Consider the following 19730-nt stretch of genomic DNA (forward strand, 5'->3'; position numbering starts at 1 on the left):
TTACCTACACTTACACACCTGGTACGAGGTAATTACAGCTATGAGTAACACGCTGACCCTTTCAACCCAACACCCCCCCCCCCCAAAAAAAATCTGCTGATGCTGTCAAATGATTCAGACATTTGGACTAAAGACTGATTTCTCAAACATAATGTGCTCCCAATACACACACACACACACACACACACACATTTGCAGACACATATTTTAGGATATGAAACACAGAGGAGACAGAGGCGTACTGACAGTGACGGAGCGACAGAGCATGAGGAAACTGATTACAGTAAGTACCAACCCCCACCATTACAGGCAATACTTGAAGATAATAATGTGGCCGCGAGCCAAAGACACACACACACACACACACACACACACACAGAGTTCAACAAAAGGCAGGCACCCGTCCACCTCCTGCCTCCCCTCCCGGCCCCGCCTTTCCCTTCTGTCCCCCTTACGGAGGGGAAGGCTGGATGAGCCTGCCTGGCCCCCCAGACGCCCACGATCCTCGAGCTCCTTCATCCATCCAGTCTAGTCAGCCTGACAAACTAATGGAGACTAATCAACTGTCAGGGCGAACACGCCGCGCACTACATCTCCCGGCTTCCCGTACCATCCCCCCTCCTCCCTCCTCCCCCTCCTCCTCCTCCTCCTCCTCCACTCCGGCAACCTCCCACCGTCGCCGCCGAGCTCCCCTCCCACCATCATTTCAGCTATAACTGTCACGAGCAGAAATAACAGAGTGATGTCTAAATATAGCGTCCTGACTCCTCCCCGGCCTCCAGCGCACACAAACACACACACACAATCTTCCCGCCGGAGCGCATTAATTTCACATGCACCTCAACCTTAACGACCTCTATTACATATTTAACCTCAGTCTGATCCCAAGCCGACACCCGCTCTTAAACTTTTTCTCCACCTTCGTCCGCCCTGCTCGAACGTCTCAAGCGCAAGTTGGTCGATGACATTAGTCTCTACTTTGTGAATCAATATATCTGACCCGAAGAGGGACAGAAGTCACTCTGTTTCCAGGCAGCCTGTTAATTTGATTATAATCAGCACAGTACTTTTAATTATTGCACCTGTCATGTAAACACCTTTATCAGGTTATCCTAGCAGTCTCATAAAGGAGGCAGATTACTCTTTTTAATGACTCTGGGTATTGATTTGCTTCCAGTCTGGTCTCTGTCTTTGTTTTGGTTCCATGTGCAAGCGGCGAAATGTCATCGCGTTTCCTCGTGTTTGGACGGAGGAAAAGAAAAATGGCTCTCCTGCTACAACTAACCGCCTCGGGAACATTGGTTGTGTAAGGAGGGGGGGGGGGGGTTGTGTATGTATTCGTTTTAATCTGGATATTCGAGGTTCACAGCCTATTTATAGGGACGTCAGCACACTGACTGACTGTGTCTCATCAGACAGGCAGAACGTATTCTTCATGTGTGCAGGGATCAGCATGCATGCCATGCCTGTTTGCACCTATAAATGGGAGTCAATAACAACATTTTTCTCGGCGGTCCAAAAACGATGCCTGTAATTGTTCCATGTTCGTTTTTTACCTGTTTTTCTTTAACAGAGCATTGGACATATCATCACCTTTTAAAGGAGAACTTCGGTCGATTTAAACATGCAGCTTCATTGCTCAAGCTACCCTTGACTTGCCAGTACCGAAGACGCAAACAAATTTGGTCCAACCATTACAGAGCTCCGTGAACGGAGACTTAGCATTGAACGCTAACAGCATGGGGTCAGAACTTTACACTGTGTTTGAAGCGTCTTAACATGCTCCACATCTCACACCAAAAGTTATGCAACATCAGCAGACACCTTAGCACACAGCACTGTAGCGTGTATGACTCAAAATGAATAAAAAAGTAGTTAAAACAGTGTGTTTGTGCAAGCAGCCACACACCTGTTTGTTGACATCCGTGCCTTCCGGTAGCTAGACCAAACTAGCATATCCATCGAGTGTGCACTTAACAGGCTTAACAGGCTATTGTAAGGCTCATGGCTCATGACAGGCTGTAACATAGAAATGGACATTATGAACAGAAACACGAAAATGCTGGAATACGTTTCCGTCTCCGCCAGTGAGGGAGTAAGTGCACGCTCGACGGATTGACTAGTTTGGTCTAGCTACTGGACGACACGGATGTCAACAAACAGGTAAGTAGCTGCTTGCACAAACACACTGTTTTAACTACTTTTTTTATTCAGTTTGAGTCATACACGCTACAGTGCTGTGTTGTAAGGTGTCTGCTGATGTTGCATAACTTTTGGTGTGAGATGTGGAGCATGTTAAGACGCTTAAAACACAGTGTAAAGTTCTGACCCCATGCTGTTAGCGTTCAATGCTAAGTCTCCGTTCACGGATTTCTGTAATGGTTGGACATATCATCACCTTTTAAGTTGTTTTGACGAACAGTTGCAGTTGTCCAATCATCTTTCTGTTTGCTCTGTTTTTGGTCTCTACCAGCTGCATATCTGGATCTTTTGGATGCCGATCTGTGTTCGTCAGCTGTTTTGGCAACGAGTAGGTAGCCTGCTGCAGCCGAAAAATGACGCTATTGTCCGTGCACAGGATTCAAAATTTCACAATTTTCCATTCATGGTCTAACGTCAAAACATCCTCGCAATGCGGTCATGTAGAGCTGCGCTGCGTTTCTGAGATACAGGGCATCACGCTGCCTGCTGCTCATTTGCTACAAATCAGGGGCACACGGTGTCACACGATGCTCCTGAAGAACTGTTCAAGAAGAATAATTGAATTTTTATCATTGAGTTTACATGAAGACAGATGCGGCCGACTGTACGGCTGATTCCTCACCTCAGACAAACATGAACCGTTTTCATGACATCAGAATAAGCTTCCGGATGAAACGCGCGGAGCAGACAGCCATCAAGTGTTGGCGTTTTTGTGGGAGGGTGTGACCTCACGTCCAAAAATACAATTGTGTTCACGTGTCATATGAGAGTTGTTGAGATGAAACTCAGCATGAAGCTCTGTGATGCAGATTCAGAAGATAATCCTCTGTGCGGTTCATCACTACAAGCGACTTCTTTCACATCATGACATTGGTTTTTTTAACGTCTTTTGTTGTTTTTTTCCTTAAAAAATATAGATTTTAGCTGCTTCGAATCTGTTTTTTGCCAATCAATCAAGTGATCCTACGTATCTTAACTTTATCTCTTATCCTCAGGTGACCTGACACAACCTGATTAAAACCTCAAGTAATATCTAAATCCAATCCAAACAAACCTCACCTGACATGAAATGGACCTATATGTTAAAGCTCAACGTAAACATCTGCCTTTTTGAGGTAAATCAGTTGCTTTTGGTGGAAAATTGGGTTCTTTTAAGTTGAAAACACAACACACACACACACACACACACACACACAAAGAATCCCCTGGGCGGTTAATTTAGGTCTCGGCATCTCAGGAAACAACACCCACCTCCTATCTCATAAACACCTCAGACTGAGGAGAGGAAGGAGAGGAGGGGGCACTGCCGGCCTCTTCTCTGTGTGTGTCTGTGTGTGTGTGTGTGTGTGTGTGTGTGTGTGTGTGTGTGTGTCTGTGTAAGTGGAGGTATGGTGTCTTTAAAAAAAGGGAAATGATTCATTCCCATATTTCCATCCACAGCACCAGGGAGCCACAGACTGTTAGACCGACAGCCACATCTTACTTCACTCTTGTTTTTGTTCATGTTTACCGCTCACGACAGCCGGTCAGAGCACAGAGCCGACCAGGCCGCTGAAACATCCTGAAAACCAGCTGACGCACACAGTAGTTGGGGTGAGGACCGAGCCTCTGCCCTTGAACACATCACCCAGCCGGCCCGCTCTTTACTTTGTTGTTTGCGTCCCCTGCTAGGCAAGTCGGACTCGGTGCCACGCGTAATTGATGGCCACCAGCAGGATGTTTGGCGTAGATTGGGCTGGAAAATTCTATATCATTAGCACGACGTGGAAGCTTGACTGACTAATTGTCAGAAAACGAAATTACAACAGTGGCTGCTATACAGGGAGCAGGCGCTAATTAACACTCCATCATTACAAGAAACTCCTGATGAAAATTACAGCCGGAGCGCTTTTATTCCATACGCGAGACCGATCTGCAGCTGAATCCTTCTTTCTACGGGGGATATGCAGGTATAATGGCATATTTAGAGGGGTTAGACAGATTAATCACACTGGAGGTGGCATTGTTCAGTAAAACACCACACGCAGCGCAGGGCTGTAGATCGCTAGTGCAGATCAGCCCCCCCTTTTTTGCAGAAGCTGTGAGGCACACTGTCGTCTTATCATGCAGAAGTATGATGCAGCAAAATGCCAAAGGCCCTGAGCTATTCATATAATTTCAGCTGTGCATGTGGAAGAGGCAATAATTCAGTTTTTTACGACCACGCGGCACAAAATGACTGTAACATATCAGCATAAGGGCGCTGTGGGGATAACTGATCAATAGTAACTAGGGAGTTCTGGCTTTTAGTGCTCAGCTTGGCGGGCTGTACTCAATTTCGAAGACGAAACTCCGAATAAAACGAAAAAGGATCGCAGGCCGTTTACATAAATAAGGATGAAACAGTGGATTTTCCAGCAGAACAAACCAATTAAGAGCGCAGATTAACGAGTGTCGCTTTTAATCGGATTGTTAAAGACTCTTACCATCTTTGCCGATGAGGAAGTCCAGGTAGCGGTAGGTATAAGCCACGCCCACCTTGGTCTCCACCTGTGGTCTCTTCAAGGTGGAGTAAATCTTCCCTGGACTGGTCTCCTCCGACGTCGGCTTCATCTTACGCAGCCCGCAGCCCATGGCTCCACGGTGTGTCTGTCTCTCAGCGCACGGACCCTGCAGAACAGACAAAACACACTTAGACGGTGTCGTTTTAACTAACTTCCCGCCCGTGTCGCAGTTTGCAATCCCCCTCCATCGTCTCCACGTCACCGTATGAATACGCAGCAGTAATCGGCGGACAACAGCGCAAACAGGACGACCCTGCTTTCTGCGTTCACGAGCAGACAGGACCGCCTTCTTTATGGAGTTCTCTGTCCTGATTGGGTAAAGTGTGCAGGGATACCAGAAAATGTATTTTCAGCAGGGGGAGAGAGGGTTTACTGCAAAAACACTCTATAACAGTGATTAATGTTGGAGTATGGAGCTGATGTCACTTTCCTTCTTTTTTTTTCGTACTTTACTGAATGAATGAACAACGCTTTCATTTGTGTTGTTCTGAGATGCTGGTGCTCAAGTGCCATATCTGGCGGCAGTGAATGTTGTGCATTTAACCTTGGAGCATCATAATGTGAAGTACTCATCAAGCACAACGGCTCCGGAATTTGTTTACACTTCATCGACTTTTACTAGCAAATCGCCTCATCTTCTGCGTAAACTCTTCAGTCGTCAGCGTAACCGAACTGTAAGCGTCGAGGAAATGTTTGCTAAATTGCAGAGTGACATAATACGAAACGGAAAACTTGTGTAAAGTATGATGATGTCAAAACACTTGTCGCTGCGTTTGAGTAAACACACTGTTTCCCTCGACTTTCCCACGCCGGTCACAGCTGATTAAGGGCCGGCATGAGCTTCCTGTGACACGCTGCACACAGACCGGCGGGTATGCACACACATGTGAAAGCAAACATTCATGCTGTCAGATATCCGTGATTCCTCGGGGACTCCGGGAGGGAAAAACCAATAAAGAAGAACACGCCGGATAAGCGTCGGTAAATAAATAAATAAACACAATTAAACGAGCTTGATTCTTCACGGGCTCCCTCCGCCTCGTTCCCAGGGAGACCAAATTACCGGAGACAACCGTGAGAGGAGGAGGAGGCCTTAAAGAGCCGCCTCGCCCCAAATGGTTTGTGACAGCATCGCCGCCTCTCTCCAGCGGCCGCGTCTGGGAGCAGGTGACATCCTATTGTGTGCCGCTGATTAAACTCAAGGATGGATGGATGGATGGATGGGTAGATGGCGGCGGTGCCCTCCCCCTCCCCCTCTCCCCCCTTCCACCTCGCCTGATGAGGAACCCTCTCTATTATGCCTCATTCTAATTACAGAACGTCGCGGGGCCTTGGCCGGAGACTGCGAATCCGCGAGACGGCCGCCGCTTCAGAGAGACGACAGGACAGGAAGTGAGGAGGGGCGGCGGGGGGTTTCGGGATGTAGGAAGGAGTGGGAGGCGAAAAAATAGGAAACGAGCAGACGGGGGCTCCGTTAATGAGGTGAACGGCAAGAATGGAAAAGGTGAGAATCAATCAGGAGAGAAAGAGGAAATGGGGGCGGCCGGGTTGGAGATTGTTCGTCAGAAAAAAAGGGATGCCGGGGGGGTGGGTGAGGTGGAGGGGGGGGGGGGGGGGAGTCGAGTCTGGAGAGAAAAAGAGCGTGCAATTAGAGTCCGCTGAATAGAAAAGGGGTGATCAACACACAACAAGGGAGGAGGGAGAGAGAGAAAGAGTGAGAGATGAGGCAGGAGATTCATTACGGCTGTCATGAAAGCCAGTGTTTCCAGTGGCACTTACATAAAAGTCTTTGTTGGGTTTTTATGAATCCTAACGTGGCCTCACAATCGTATCTCCACGAGGCCTCGCAGCAGCTCCCTGAGGCGGACCGCAGGCTGATGGACTTGTGATTAATACCAGAACACGCCGAGTCCCGCGTGCCGCGCGCCTCGTGCGTTTGAAAACTTCAGAAGCGCTTCTAAACGGCTTGTAGGTGTTTGAGATGTGCCGAGGAGTTGCGTCGCTGCCTTTCAGCACGTGCCAAGAAGGACTGATGTCTTGCTTCCTCTTCCACACGCCGGCATAGTAAAAAGTCGCTAAAAGCGCTTCAGTCCTCCCTTAAATTGTCACTCAGGACTGCGCCGCGCTGTGCTGCAGTTCAGCACGCAGCATCACAAGTGGCTCTGCCATCAAAGAAAACAGGGTGAAAGAGAGAAAGAAAGAAAGAAAGAAAAGGAACAAAAAAGCTTGAATTTTTCCACATCTTGGATTTCGCTGTTGCCTACAGTTACTTGTAAATAGCTTTTATCATTTCTCCCCCCCCCCCCCCCCCCCAACCCCGGAGAGAGTAGGAACAACAAGAGGGAAGGCGAGGCTCTGTCATGTAGTCTACAAGAGATGGAGAAGAGGTATTCAGAACAATAGGACGGGGGGGGGGCGGCGGCTTTGACGGAGGGGTGTGGAAGGAAAACAAAGTGGAGGAGAAAAGAAATGGAGGGGCTTGTGTATTTGCATAGCTCCTTGAGACCAGAGAGGAGGCGATGTGAGTCGAGTTCGGGTATTTTTAGAGCTGAACTGACAATGAAAATGTGAGATCTTTTTTTTTTTATTTGAGTCACTGTTTCTCGCCTCGAACCTCTCCTCGGAGGCCGGAGCTCCGACTGCCTCATCACGCCCCGCCTCGTCTCCTCTACACCGTGGGTTTTTTTTTTTTTTGGAGATTGACAGGCAGGGGCTGAGGGATTCTTCACTGGGTACACAGACGCTGGGTAGCTCCAGAAAAAACAGGAAGGGGGCCATTGATTTCCCTTTTGCTGAATTAGCAACGATCCTCTTGCCATTTTGTTCTATCTTTTGTCTCTCGCTAATGGCTTTTTGAGGTTTTATTCGATAAGAGGTCCTATTCGATGAGATTTCCTACTCATAAGTCTGACATTGACGTTCGGATGCTTTGTTGTAGTAAGGATGCACTTAGCTTTGGCCCTAGCAACCAAAACATCCCGCGGCACTTTGTATTGTGCTGAATGTTTGCCATTCGCCCCCATGCTTTCTGTCTGTCAATCAGCAACGGTTTGTTGGATCAAGGTTTGCTTTGTTTTCTGCGCCCTCATTGATCACTGGGGTCTTTGCCTGTTGCTTTTCTGGGGATTTAGCACATTCTGAAAGCTGGAATCATTGATTTTGGGGTAGAGGAACACTGAAATCACAAATCCAGGGCATGTTATCACCTCATAAAGCTGTTATTGTGGACTAAGACATGAAGCAACATTAGCATCATTTGGAGTGGTTGTTCTGGCCACCTAACACATTCAAGTTCAATATCAACTCTCCTTTTAGCTCTATTTTGGTCTCCATCACCTCCCGGGGGAATCTCCTGGCTCGTTAGCTGCTAAATGCGCCGTTATACTCACAAGCTAGCCGCTAACTTAGTTTGTTTTGTGTTCTCACTCCCAACTCACCAAATACAGAAGCTTGCTGCTGTGAACATGCAAGTCGCAATTTTTGAGTAGGTTTAGGCACCAAAACTACTTGATCGGGCTTATGAAAAGATCATGAATAAGTTCAAATAAGTAAATGTTGACTTGTAGTTACACACCTCAGACCCGGTCTCTTTCAAAAAGCCCAACATCCATTAAAATGGATGGAGAGGCTGGATCAGACTGCATCTCACAGTCAGCACTGATAAAATAGTTAGATAGATATTTGTGAGGATCATATTGTGAGAGCTGTCCAGCAGTCGCCTGTCAGAGCTAACATTAGCCCGTCTGGCTAGCTATGTTGACTGCACTTCTTACTCAAAGTGCTTTTCCATTTGTTTCGTCCCAGTTGCTCTCGATGCAATAACGTACTCGGGCTCGAGGTTACATTACTGAACTAGCGCTTTCGATTCCTCACGCTCTAAGCATCACTGTTTAAAGTGTACCACGCTGCCATTGAGAGTGAGGCAGTGTAGGCAGGTAGCAAACAGGTTTATCAGAGTTCCTTACGATAAAAAACAGCTGGATGTCGCCTACAGCAGGTCGCTAATCTTATCTGTATCCCATTTTTGGTGCACGGTTGGTTTATCAGAGCATGTTTAGGTCGAGAGAAGACTTTTCGAAACCAAAACAACGAGCTAAAAGAGGCTAAAAGGCCTTGCAGAGATGCATACTCAGGTGATCATTATTTGTGGGTTTGTCACGACGAGCGTTAGCCTCGGCATGATGTGGTGATTTGATCCACTGCTCGCACAAAAATACCAAAACTGTGGCGGAGCTTTAAATGTTCTGAGGAGGAATTTGAACTTTAAAGTCCTGATTTTTACATCAAGAAGAAAACACAGAACCCCACCTGCACTTTAGACATCACAGGGACGAGAAAAAACTGCGCTGAATGATTTTCCCTTAATTCCGTCTGACTGAGATCTTCCCCACATTACAAGGCCGTGTTTCCAGGCTTTGATATCAACGTTGAGATCAAACCCAGCAGCATGAGAAGCCTCAGAGTGGATTAATGGAGGAAGACATTAATTAGGACACAGTGTTCTTGTGTTCCTCTCCATGTAGTCTCCCTTTAAAGCCCACTTTCTCCTTTTCTCTCCCTCCCTCACGCTTTATCGTCCTCTTTGCCTTTTCCCCTGACTTTTGATCTTTTTTCTAATCTGACATGTGAAGTGGAGCGCTGGGCTGAGTTTGGTGGTGGGCACTGCTGATCCGGTATCATCCGTAGTTTACTGTGAAGAGTAGAGCCAAGGGATCAGGGACCACCACGTAAAAATGAGAGGACAAGGCTGGCCTTGCAGGGGAAACAACAGCAGTGTTTTTTAGTTGAAATGCTTCAAACGATCCATGTTTACAGTATGTTTTCTTGATAAGAAGCCTCCTGTGATTGTGTCCTCCGAGAAAAATGACAGCAGCGGTCGTTTTCTGATGTAGTATTTGAGACGTGAGCAACAAAGGTTGAAGTAACACGACATACTGCTGCAAGAAAAGGAAGGAGTTGGAGGGACCGTAGATCTTCTGACCTTGTGTGTTTCAGAAACGAATCAGCTCTCTTAACTTCCTGCCTACATCAAAACTGGGATTGTGCAGACTGTCACCTGCTGTTTGTGATCACCATACACCTACATTTTAGCAAATATCCAACCAGTTTTATACTATAATGTACACCTTGAAGGACTGCCAGAGCTGAGAGACCGAGAAACTTTTTCCACAGTCTGACAAACATCGACCGTTTTTTAAAAGGCACCACCACTTAGTTTAGTTCTCCCACGCAGATCTGAAATCAGCTGGTCATCTTTACTGTAATAATGACATCATAGGTTGTCTGGGTGTGTCGGCTCAAAGGGCTCCTGCGTTCCCAGGATCGTATAAAACTATAATAAAGTAATATTAATGGAGGGCAGTTACTGTTTGGTTTATTGGGTAACCTCAGTAGATTGTGTAATAATTAACCCCGTGGACACAAACACGGTGATGTCACCCATTCTTTGTGGACTACCATTTTGAAGCCTCAAGTCTGGCAATGCATCAGTCGACTTCGTTGTTTTATGGGGCCAGAGTTGACCACATGTATCTGAAAAGGATGGAGACTTAGGAGGATATCCTGACTGGCAACCCAGTCGCCTGAATAAATATTAGCTAAGTACATTTCTGCAAAACCACAGATGAGTTAAAACTGAATGTTTCACTATGTTGCAACTTAACTTACGCAGTTTGGGTTGTCACAATGCTATGAGTATGCTCTGTTTAGGGTGAGGCACATAAAGCACTTGGATAGGGTTAGAAATGCATCGTGGTTTGGTTCAAAATACATGTTTTGGTCGCTACGATCACGAATGGAGAGTGTCCAACTTCCTGTATAAAACTAGCCGCTTTTGACATGACAAATATGGATGGAAATATCCCCAGGTGTACGTAAAAATATCTTCTGGTTGTAGAAACGTTACCTGCCAACACAATATCCTGCCTACTGGGCTGTGATTGAACCCCAGGACACGCCATGATGGCAACTTGCTTATCACAACATTGCTTTATTGTTTAGTTAACGCCAAATGGGAGCATCATTTACAAAATGAACATCATGCTGTGTTGAAGAAGACTTAAAACTTTAGTGATTGAGATAATAAACTCATTAGGAAACTGTTTACCGAGGTGATAAATTCAGTGAGAAGTAGCATAATTTTCTCATAAGCTTACATATGATTGGATTTCTTTTGCAACCAGGTTAGTCACACCCCTTGTTGGCCATTAAAAGAATGAAATTTCAGTGCACTTCAGGGTTGGGGACTACTGAATGAGACAAGTGTGACTCGAGCTCAACAGACTTCTGCTTCAGAGCATTTTTACTTTCAGGTGTATCAGGGAAAGTCCCCAGCTGTAACCATGGTAACCAAATGACCTTGCATAAATATGATTATACATCACTTGTTGCCTACGGATCAGAAGGTGGCTGTGAACAGCAGAATATGAATTCATGCTGACATTACAGTTGTTGTCATTAAATCCCAGCGGTTGTTCTGCCTTTTGATTTCACACCAACCAGGTTATGAAAGGAGTGAAAGCACCAGTTTGCCTAGAGTTACCCCGACCTTAGAAAACGCTCAGATGAGTCCTTTCTTTCCTGGAACAAGCACTTACAAACAACCTAGTCTGTGGAAAAGGTCACAAGACACTCAGCCGATGAGGCCAATATCCTTACGTTTGGTCAAGAAATCGTTTTTCCAACCCTCTGAACTTCAGCCTCACTCTCGGCTGCTTCGGGTGGAAATGTTAACACCATTTGAAAATCTCCCACTCTTTCCTTTTCTTCCTTCCTTCCTCACTTCCGTCCTTACCACCTTGAATCTTCACATAAGCAGGACAGAGAGGTTGGAAAAAAGTCGGACCCAAGAGAGAGAAAAGACAATGGACCCTGAGGCAGGATGTTAATGCTGCAACCTTTAGTGATTATACAGTCCTATAAAGAGAGGGGCCTGCAGTGTGTAGCTACATGTGCTGTACATACTGTTGACAGGACGCTTTTATTAAATGGTTTAAATGGTTATGGTTAGAAAATGTATATTGTCTGCCCGTGGGCTTGAAAAGTATGTTGGTCCCATGTGGTTGAATACACCGTCACTGACACAGTTAGCTGTTTACCTACTCCACTCCTGCTTACACTACTTATGAGCATCAAAAAAAAAAAAGCTTACATAGCTGGCAGGCAACAAACAGACTATGTCTTTAACAAAAAATTGGGGATTTTTGGTTAAAATATCACTTAGTGGACCACAGAGAGCACACAGAAGGACAGAGACGAAGTGCATCGTGCTGCATGAGTGGCTTCTAAAAAGGCTTTTACGCTTTTCACCGTGAAACCGGGTGAACTCCATCGACTGTAGTGAATCTGAGCTGTCCATGTTTTGCTGTCTTCCACAACAGATAACACTGCAGACTCTCCAGAGCAATTGTTTAACATGCAGGGGCTTCAAATATGATGTTTAAAACAAAGGATATCAGTAGAGTATTACTTTAAAGGTGTCATTTGTAAGATATGGCCACCCGCTGAAGGTAGCTCCTAAACTATAAGCTAAGCGCTGCTCGCTGTAGTTAATTTTGGCAGCAAGTTAGCTCATTTGGCTGTGCAGTATAGTGTCATCATCTGGATGTCACTTAAAGCAAGTCGCTAATCTTATCTGTATCCCATTTTTGGTGCACGGTTGGTTTATCAGAGCATGTTGTGGTCACGGGCAGACTTTTCAAAACCAAAACAACGAGCTAAAAGAGGCTAAAAGGCCTTGCAGAGATGCATACTCGGGTGATCATTATTTGTGGGTTTGTCACAACAAGCGTTAGCCTCCACATGATGTGGTCATTTGATCCACTGCCTGTACAAAAATACCAAAACTGTAGCGGAGCTTTAAATGTTCTGAGGAGGAATTTGAACTTTATAGTCCAGACTTTTACATCAAGAAGAAAACACAGAACCCCACCTGCACTTTAGACACTGGCTAGTAGCTCCAGAACTATAAGCTAACCGCTGCTCGCTATACTCTTCGCTGTAGCTAATTTTGGCTGTAGCAACTAGCCACCGTTAGCAAGTTAGCTCGTTTAGCTGTGCAGCTAAGTGTCTCTGTGGGCGGCATCATAGTGAGCATGGCTGGATACAAAACTGCCTTTGAGACAAACAGATGCCAAGTTTCAGGAAAATAAGTGTGAAAATATTTCCATACTTGACACTTCTTGACAATTAACATCTCAGTTTATTTTGTTTACTTGTAAACTATATTGGGGCATTACAGTGGTGGCATATAACTTCAGTGTCCTGCATGAACTAAGGCTAAACTTAATTTATAGTACCAGATTAGGGGCCAAGACCGGCCAGGGCTAGCAGGTTAGCATGCTTACTAAAGTAGACGTAGATTACTTTGGCGTAACACCGTTCTCTTGGAAATATTGGCTCAAATTTTTTAATGATTTAAATCAAAATGCCTTCAAAATCTCTATGTGACAACAACAGATAACAGTAGCGACACCCTGTAGGTCAGAGTTCACATTTGATGGGGTTCTGTAGACAAACTGTGAACTAACTAATGTGAACTATTTCCACTTTTCTGGGTCACCAAAGTAAAAATCCATCACTTTCTTTATCGATTAATGCCAGTGTCACATCCAGGATGTTGTTTTTAGGACAGATTTGCTCCATCTTATATGAACTAGACATATAAAATATGTAAAATCAGCATTTACTGTAAAAAGGTCACAAAGGAGACAGAGTTTTAAGTATTGTGAGTCAGTGCATGATGACTTGAGGAGGCCCCTAAAGCATTCTTATGCTGAAGATGCTACAGACAAGCGAAAGACATTTCTACGTCTCAGCCATTACCCACTCCCCTGCAAGGAGCCCACGGGTGCCTGAGGTGGAATTGGTTTTTCACTCGCTGAATTTGTTATATCTGCTCTGAATGCCCAAGGACGATACATAATGGTGAGCGAACGAAAGAGGAGAGAAAAAAAGAGAAATGGAAGATGAGGGGTGATGAGTGAAGTGGAGAGAACAGCCGAGTAAACAATGGTGTCTGTCTGAGATTCTCCGCCGCTTCAAGGCTCCGGGAGGCTCCGCGCTTCGCTACAGCCGCGGCCAACCTCGTCTCGGTGCGGTCTCAAGGCCCGGTTACAGTCCGTCCACACACACACACACACACACACACACACACACAAACACACACACTCACGAACGCTTTGAGGGAGCTATTGCCATGGGAACCAACCCCTCTATGACTATTCCCTTCACAGGAGAATAATAGGCACCAATCTTTCTCAACCTCTCTCTCTTTCATTGTCAGTTTCTTTCTTCTCTTTTTTTCCGGCCGCTATAAGCTCTCGCCCCTCTTCATCACCAGGACCGGCCCCCTTCTCTCCTCTCCTCCATGTGCAGGAGCGAACACTCCATGTCCTCCTGTTCCCCCCTTCCTCTCCTCTCTCCTCTCTGCGTGTCTCTGACAGTCATGAGTTTGATTTGCTGTGCATAATCTATCCACGCTGGGATTTGTACAGTTCTCACAAGTGGAAAAAGCAGCCCCCAAACCCGCACAAACACTACGCCGGTTGTTTTCTAGCTGCAGCCAAAGAGACGTGGTGAAAAGAGGGATTGTTTGTCATCTCCAGAAAAGCAGGAGAGCAAAATACTTGGTTAAAAATAGAAAAATAAAGTCTCTGGTCGCCTCCTTTGCTATTTTTCTCTAAAACACGGAGGGGTTTCGAGAGATTTCCCGTGAGTGACTCATTGCTTTCTGTGAACTTGCTCCAGGCAGGTCATTTTTTATTAAAGCCAGTTCTTAGGTTTTCAGACACCGTATCGACATGTCCATGTTGAACATTACCCAATCAATACGACTGCAATTTTCTTGACCACCCATTACAACAGGAGTCAATTTGCCTTACAGAAATATCAAGGGGCATTCTCTCTTTTTTTTTTTTTTTTTTTTTCCTCTTCTTCCCTTGGAGGCTAAGCTACTACACAACTGGCTGAAGATTGGCTCTTTTGTTTCCCGTCCCGCCCGCAGGACTCCTCCTAATACGCCGTCTCAGGTCTAGGGCAGTGCCAGAGGCTTGAATAACTTAGCATCATCAGAAGCATGATCACTGTCACCTAGGAGGGGAGCGAGGGGAAAATAATCTTTGGCCGAGATCTTGTAACCGAACATTTCACAGGGAGACGACGAGCGGAGGCTGCAATCAAGATGACGCCCTGTCATGACAACTGCAAAACTGACGCTTCATTCACCCGTGTGTCGTTCAGCCATGTTTACTGCACAAGGTTGATATTACTGCCAGTGAGGATGCCAAATCTGATTTCTGCTCAGTTTCTGTTCAAAACTCACCAAACCATGACTAAAAAATACCAGGAATCAAGCGTCGAATATCTCCAAAAAACAAAAAACACAGATAACTCTGTCAACCGAAGACTTACAGTATGTAGTCATCCAATCTTAGTACTTGTTTTGATTTTGGAAGAGCAGAAAATCACCTTCCGGCAACTTATTTTGGAGTCAAATCACTCAGTACGTTTATATTTCATCATGTCCCAAATCTGAACCTTGTGTGAGTTTTCCTCCAGCAGCAAAACAGGCGCGGCATGAAATGAAAGTCGAAATGAAATTGAAATGGTTTTAAAAATAACCCCCCGCTTTCAATTAGATGTACCCTAAATTTGCCTGAGTATGGAATGTTCTGGTATTTGTCGAAGCGTCTCTCCGCGGGTGTTTGTCTATACGTACCGAGCTGGAGAGGGAGTGCACATTACAGTTTACACAAGCCAACGCTTGCCAATTACCTTAATCAAATTTCACACAGCACAGGGGGATTCGCTGTGCCCGGATCAGATAGCAAACATAAGTTGATTAAAATACATGTTTGCTAAAAGACTGGAGCGAAAAGAAAAATCAACACGGACGGATGGCTGAAAGTAAAAAGGGGAAAGCAACATCTGAAAAAAGTCAGAGGGAGTTTGTGACTGCTACTGTAGGCTGCGGCTGACTGATTTGTTTCCGATATACAAGAAAAGAGTCAGTACACCCAAATTGCCGACATATTCTCCGTTACCTCTCGTTGATTTTGTGCGACGCTGTTAGTTTTGGGTTTGAGATCTCCTCGTTGGAGCTAATAAGTCATAAATAAAATGTCATGAATCTACATTAAAGGTCAGTGGATCTTACCTCCTAAAAAAAACCCCAAAAAAACATCAGTTCTGTGGAGGAAATGTGAATAACGTCATTAATAACGAGTCGTCAGTTTTTCACTTTCTAATAAGCCGTCGCTAAAGGTTAGCGACGATAATAAATCATCAATAAAAGGTTTTCACGGCAATCCGTCTCATCTGTCGCCGGATGTTAAAGGTCTGCATTAAAGGTTACGTCCAGATACTTTACGTCTATCTTAATAAAATATCGGCCCACGTGTGCATTCATAAGAGAGTTATCGATCTCTGTAATCATTCCTCGTGTCCGCACCGGCCGCCAAGTCACCCTTTTCTAATGCATGACCACGAAGGGCAAGGTTCGCTGTTACAAGTCTCTATCAACCAAATCTAGTGGTTATCTCTCATGGTTACAGTCTTTTCAGTGCACAATTCCTCATTTCTTTTTTTCGCAGTTCCTCGACTGCAGCCCGGCGCCGAAGCTCCGTCAGGGAAATGAAGCTTACATATTGAAAAAAGACTGGAAGATATTCACTTGATATGGCTGAACCCGGAACCGCTGGAGCCTCGTGTCGTCCGCCGCCGAACAAAAGAATGCAATTTTAAACAGAACAAGGACGGTGAGCGTTTGGCCTTCCATCCCTTAAATCACAATAGGACGAGTTCACCTCGCAGCCACAGACCTTCAAAAAGCTCTGCACCTATTTTCTGATAACTTCATGATAAAAAACTGATTCTGGTCTCGGTTTCGGTTGAATGGTCCACCGGAGGGAGGTCGGAGGAAATGTCATGCAGGAGGAAGAACACCAGCCGGAGAGACTTCACAACATGGCGACCCATACATCATTCTTATTAATGACTTGTAACCAGTGTTGGGCAAGTTGTATTACACATTACTAGTTATTGTCATTTGGAAGTAACACATTTCTTTACAGTATGTGTTTCACTACTTTTTCGTCACTGCAGACGAACGACAAATAGAAGAGGTTAAACATGTAGCCTTGAACTAACCTGATCACTACTGACTATAAAACCTTGAACTATCATTCAGAATGTATTGTTTATCATCATTCTCTTTACATTTTGATAAGTGGACCATCACTAAATCTAAACTATGGAAGAATGGGCACAAATTGGGACTTTATAACGGCTTCAGAGGTCGAGTCACCACTTTTTCTTCATCTCTTTTGCTTATCAATCAGGCAAATCATGTGAATTATTTGCGAATTCTGGATTGAAAAATGGAATTGTGGATTGTCCAACCGATCTAACCATGTGCAGCAGTTTAATTTGGGGGCGGTAATGGTAAAAGGAACTATATTACCACAAATCCCACAACAAACACATTATATAACTCTGTTACCACTTAAAGTAATCTATTACTGTAACACGTTTATAAGACATGTATACAGCCAAAGTAAATAATTAGAAAATCTTGATAAAGTTAAAAAGTGGTAAAATATAATTGTCATTGTTTTGGGTTTGGAGACAAAAATTACAGCGATGACTATCTACATGATTACGTATCATTAGAGATACGTATGAAAATATCGTTTTTCCTAATTTGGGTGAATTAGCCCTTTAATGTAATGACCTCTTCACCTTTTGCCCTTTTGCATAATGGTTCCAAGCGACGTTGTGGCGTAGCGAAGCCCAGACGACAATCGCTTCCACATTTGGTCGGCGTCCGATGGAGCCACATGGGCTTTCTGTGGAGGAGTGTTTCCCTGTGTGTGTGTGTGTGTGTGTGTTTCAACGTGTGTGTATGTGTGTGTGTGTGCTCCTCGGTTCACGTGCACGTCATGTGCATGTGCTGCGTGTAGGCACATGTGTTCATTGCATGTTGCATGTTTTCGCCACATCAACCCTTTGATAAGCTCACTTGACGCCGAGCACATGGCTGTTTTTTTTTCTTCTCGCTGTGCGCGCGTGTGTGTGTGTTTGTCGGCGAGTCTGTTAACATGTGTGTTGTATTTATATGTGTTTACTTTGTGTGTCACGCATCTTTACATCTGTGGCCTTTTCTGTTTAAACGCGTGTCAGTTTGGGTGTCACGCTTTTCTATGTGCGTACGCGTGTGTTTGATATTGTGCATATTGTGTTTCAGTGTTTGTGCTTGTGTGTTGCTGCCCATATGCTGAACGCGTTGGGTGATGTTTTTGTTCTAAATGGTTTTGTACCTGTGTTTATCTGTGTGTAGTTTCCGTGTGTGTGTGTGTGTGTGTGTGTGTGTGTGTGTGTGTGAGGCAGAGACAGAGAGAACTCCTGACCCGCCAACACAGTAGAGTTAACGCAGCCCGACGCACCACAACTCACCAGCTGGAACTAATTAACAGCAGTTCAGTCAGACGGAGCTCCCTCTCTCACTTTCTCTCTCACACACACACACACACACACACACACACTCACACACACTCTTTTCTCCTCTTCCCCCGGCTTTTCCTCTCTCTCATGCCCTCGTCTTCCTCCTCCCTGACATCCCCCCCCCCCGCCCTTCCTTCACCTCCTGCCATCGCTCAACTTGTTTTTCCCTTTTAAAAAAACCTCCTTGTCTCGTACCCGCACGCACGCATATGCATGGCTGAGCTCACGTACCGCAGCACATAGGCTAAGCGTGTAAACAGTCACTTGCACAGACAGACGCGAACGCATCGGCGCGCATGCTGCACAGGGAGGAACGAAACACGCAGGGAAGCCCACACTTGGACCCCTTCGTGGATACGGAACAGCGGCTCACAAATCGCACACTCCCCCCCCCCCGTCTCTGCCCTCACCGGTGGGAGTGGGGCGATACTGTACGCCGGGCACATCTTGAAGCACTGTCAGGGTTCAAAGTCTGTGATTGGATCCAGTGGACATTTTTGACATTCTCTTCCATCCATCACGCATGTGACTTCAAAACAACCAGACCTATTGATGTGCCTGATGAATGGCCGGAGTGTGTGAAGCATGGGAATCTGTGCGGTACAGTGGATGTCGAGCCTTTTCTCGTCGAACACGCCGGTCGAAAAGAGAAAAAAAAAAGCCAAACTTGTGGCTTGCGGCGACATCTTAACGAGCCCCGACTCTCTGTGGGTGCAAACAATTCCTCACGCGCAAGTCCAAGTTTACACTAGTGGCTGCCGTCCAGGGGAGTATAGTAACACATCTGGCAGGAAGTAACAAAACAGACAGCAGAACTTACCTGTTTCACGATCTCGTCGAAAAAGTTCACTGCTTGGACGCGAAGGCACCGACTGGACCAGAGCTTCCAGCAGACAAACGCATTCTACTTGGGAGGAGACCAGCGCAAAAAAGAGAGAGGATGGAGGACGGGTTCAGATCCTGTCCGACCAGCTGACTGAGGTCTTGCCGTGGAGCTGGCTCGGCTGTGAAAAGAAACACAATCCTCCTGCAGGCGGCGGAGAAAACCAAGAGCGTCTGTCAGCTCTACGGGCACAGCAGCAGCAGCAGCAGCAGCAGCTCCAGCGGTTTGCTTCGTCTTTCCCCCCCTCTCGCCACCTAACGGAGCTCAAACACACTTGTAAGCTCGGTGTGTTTAGGTCATGCTCAAAGTATGCCTGTATGCCGATGTTCTGCAAGCTCAGGGAAACCACATCCTGTCACATATTTACCTCCCTCCCCTGTCTCTCCCTCTCTTTTCTCTCTTTCTGTGTGGTGTTCTCTCTCTCTCTCCGTCTCTGTGTGCGCCTCTTTCCTGTGTCTTTCTGTCGCTCCCCTGTGATTGTCTGAAGCAACTGAGCGCTCTGACCCAGCGTCTGTTCAGCACAGCCTCTCTGCCTCTCTGCCTATCTCTCCAGCAGCCGCACCAGTTCCACTCGGCTGACTGAAGAATCCATCTGAGGAGAG

At 45.8% G+C, this 19730-nt stretch overlaps 1 protein-coding gene across 1 annotated transcript in view; it reads right to left on the reverse strand.

Annotated features, from left to right (window-relative positions):
* rftn1b (raftlin, lipid raft linker 1b) overlaps nt 1-19730 on the reverse strand; it is a 125596-nt gene extending 105866 nt beyond the window's left edge. The window contains exons 1-2 of the mRNA XM_030393680.1: nt 19066-19730; nt 4668-4851 (exon numbers count right to left, since the gene is read on the reverse strand). Of these exons, the coding sequence (XP_030249540.1) occupies nt 4668-4815 (148 nt within the window). The 5' untranslated portion in view covers nt 4816-4851; nt 19066-19730. The remainder of the gene's footprint in view (nt 1-4667; nt 4852-19065) is intronic.

The sequence above is a fragment of the Sparus aurata genome, chromosome 17 (assembly GCF_900880675.1).
Source record: "Sparus aurata chromosome 17, fSpaAur1.1, whole genome shotgun sequence".
NCBI classification, from domain to species: domain Eukaryota; kingdom Metazoa; phylum Chordata; class Actinopteri; order Spariformes; family Sparidae; genus Sparus; species Sparus aurata.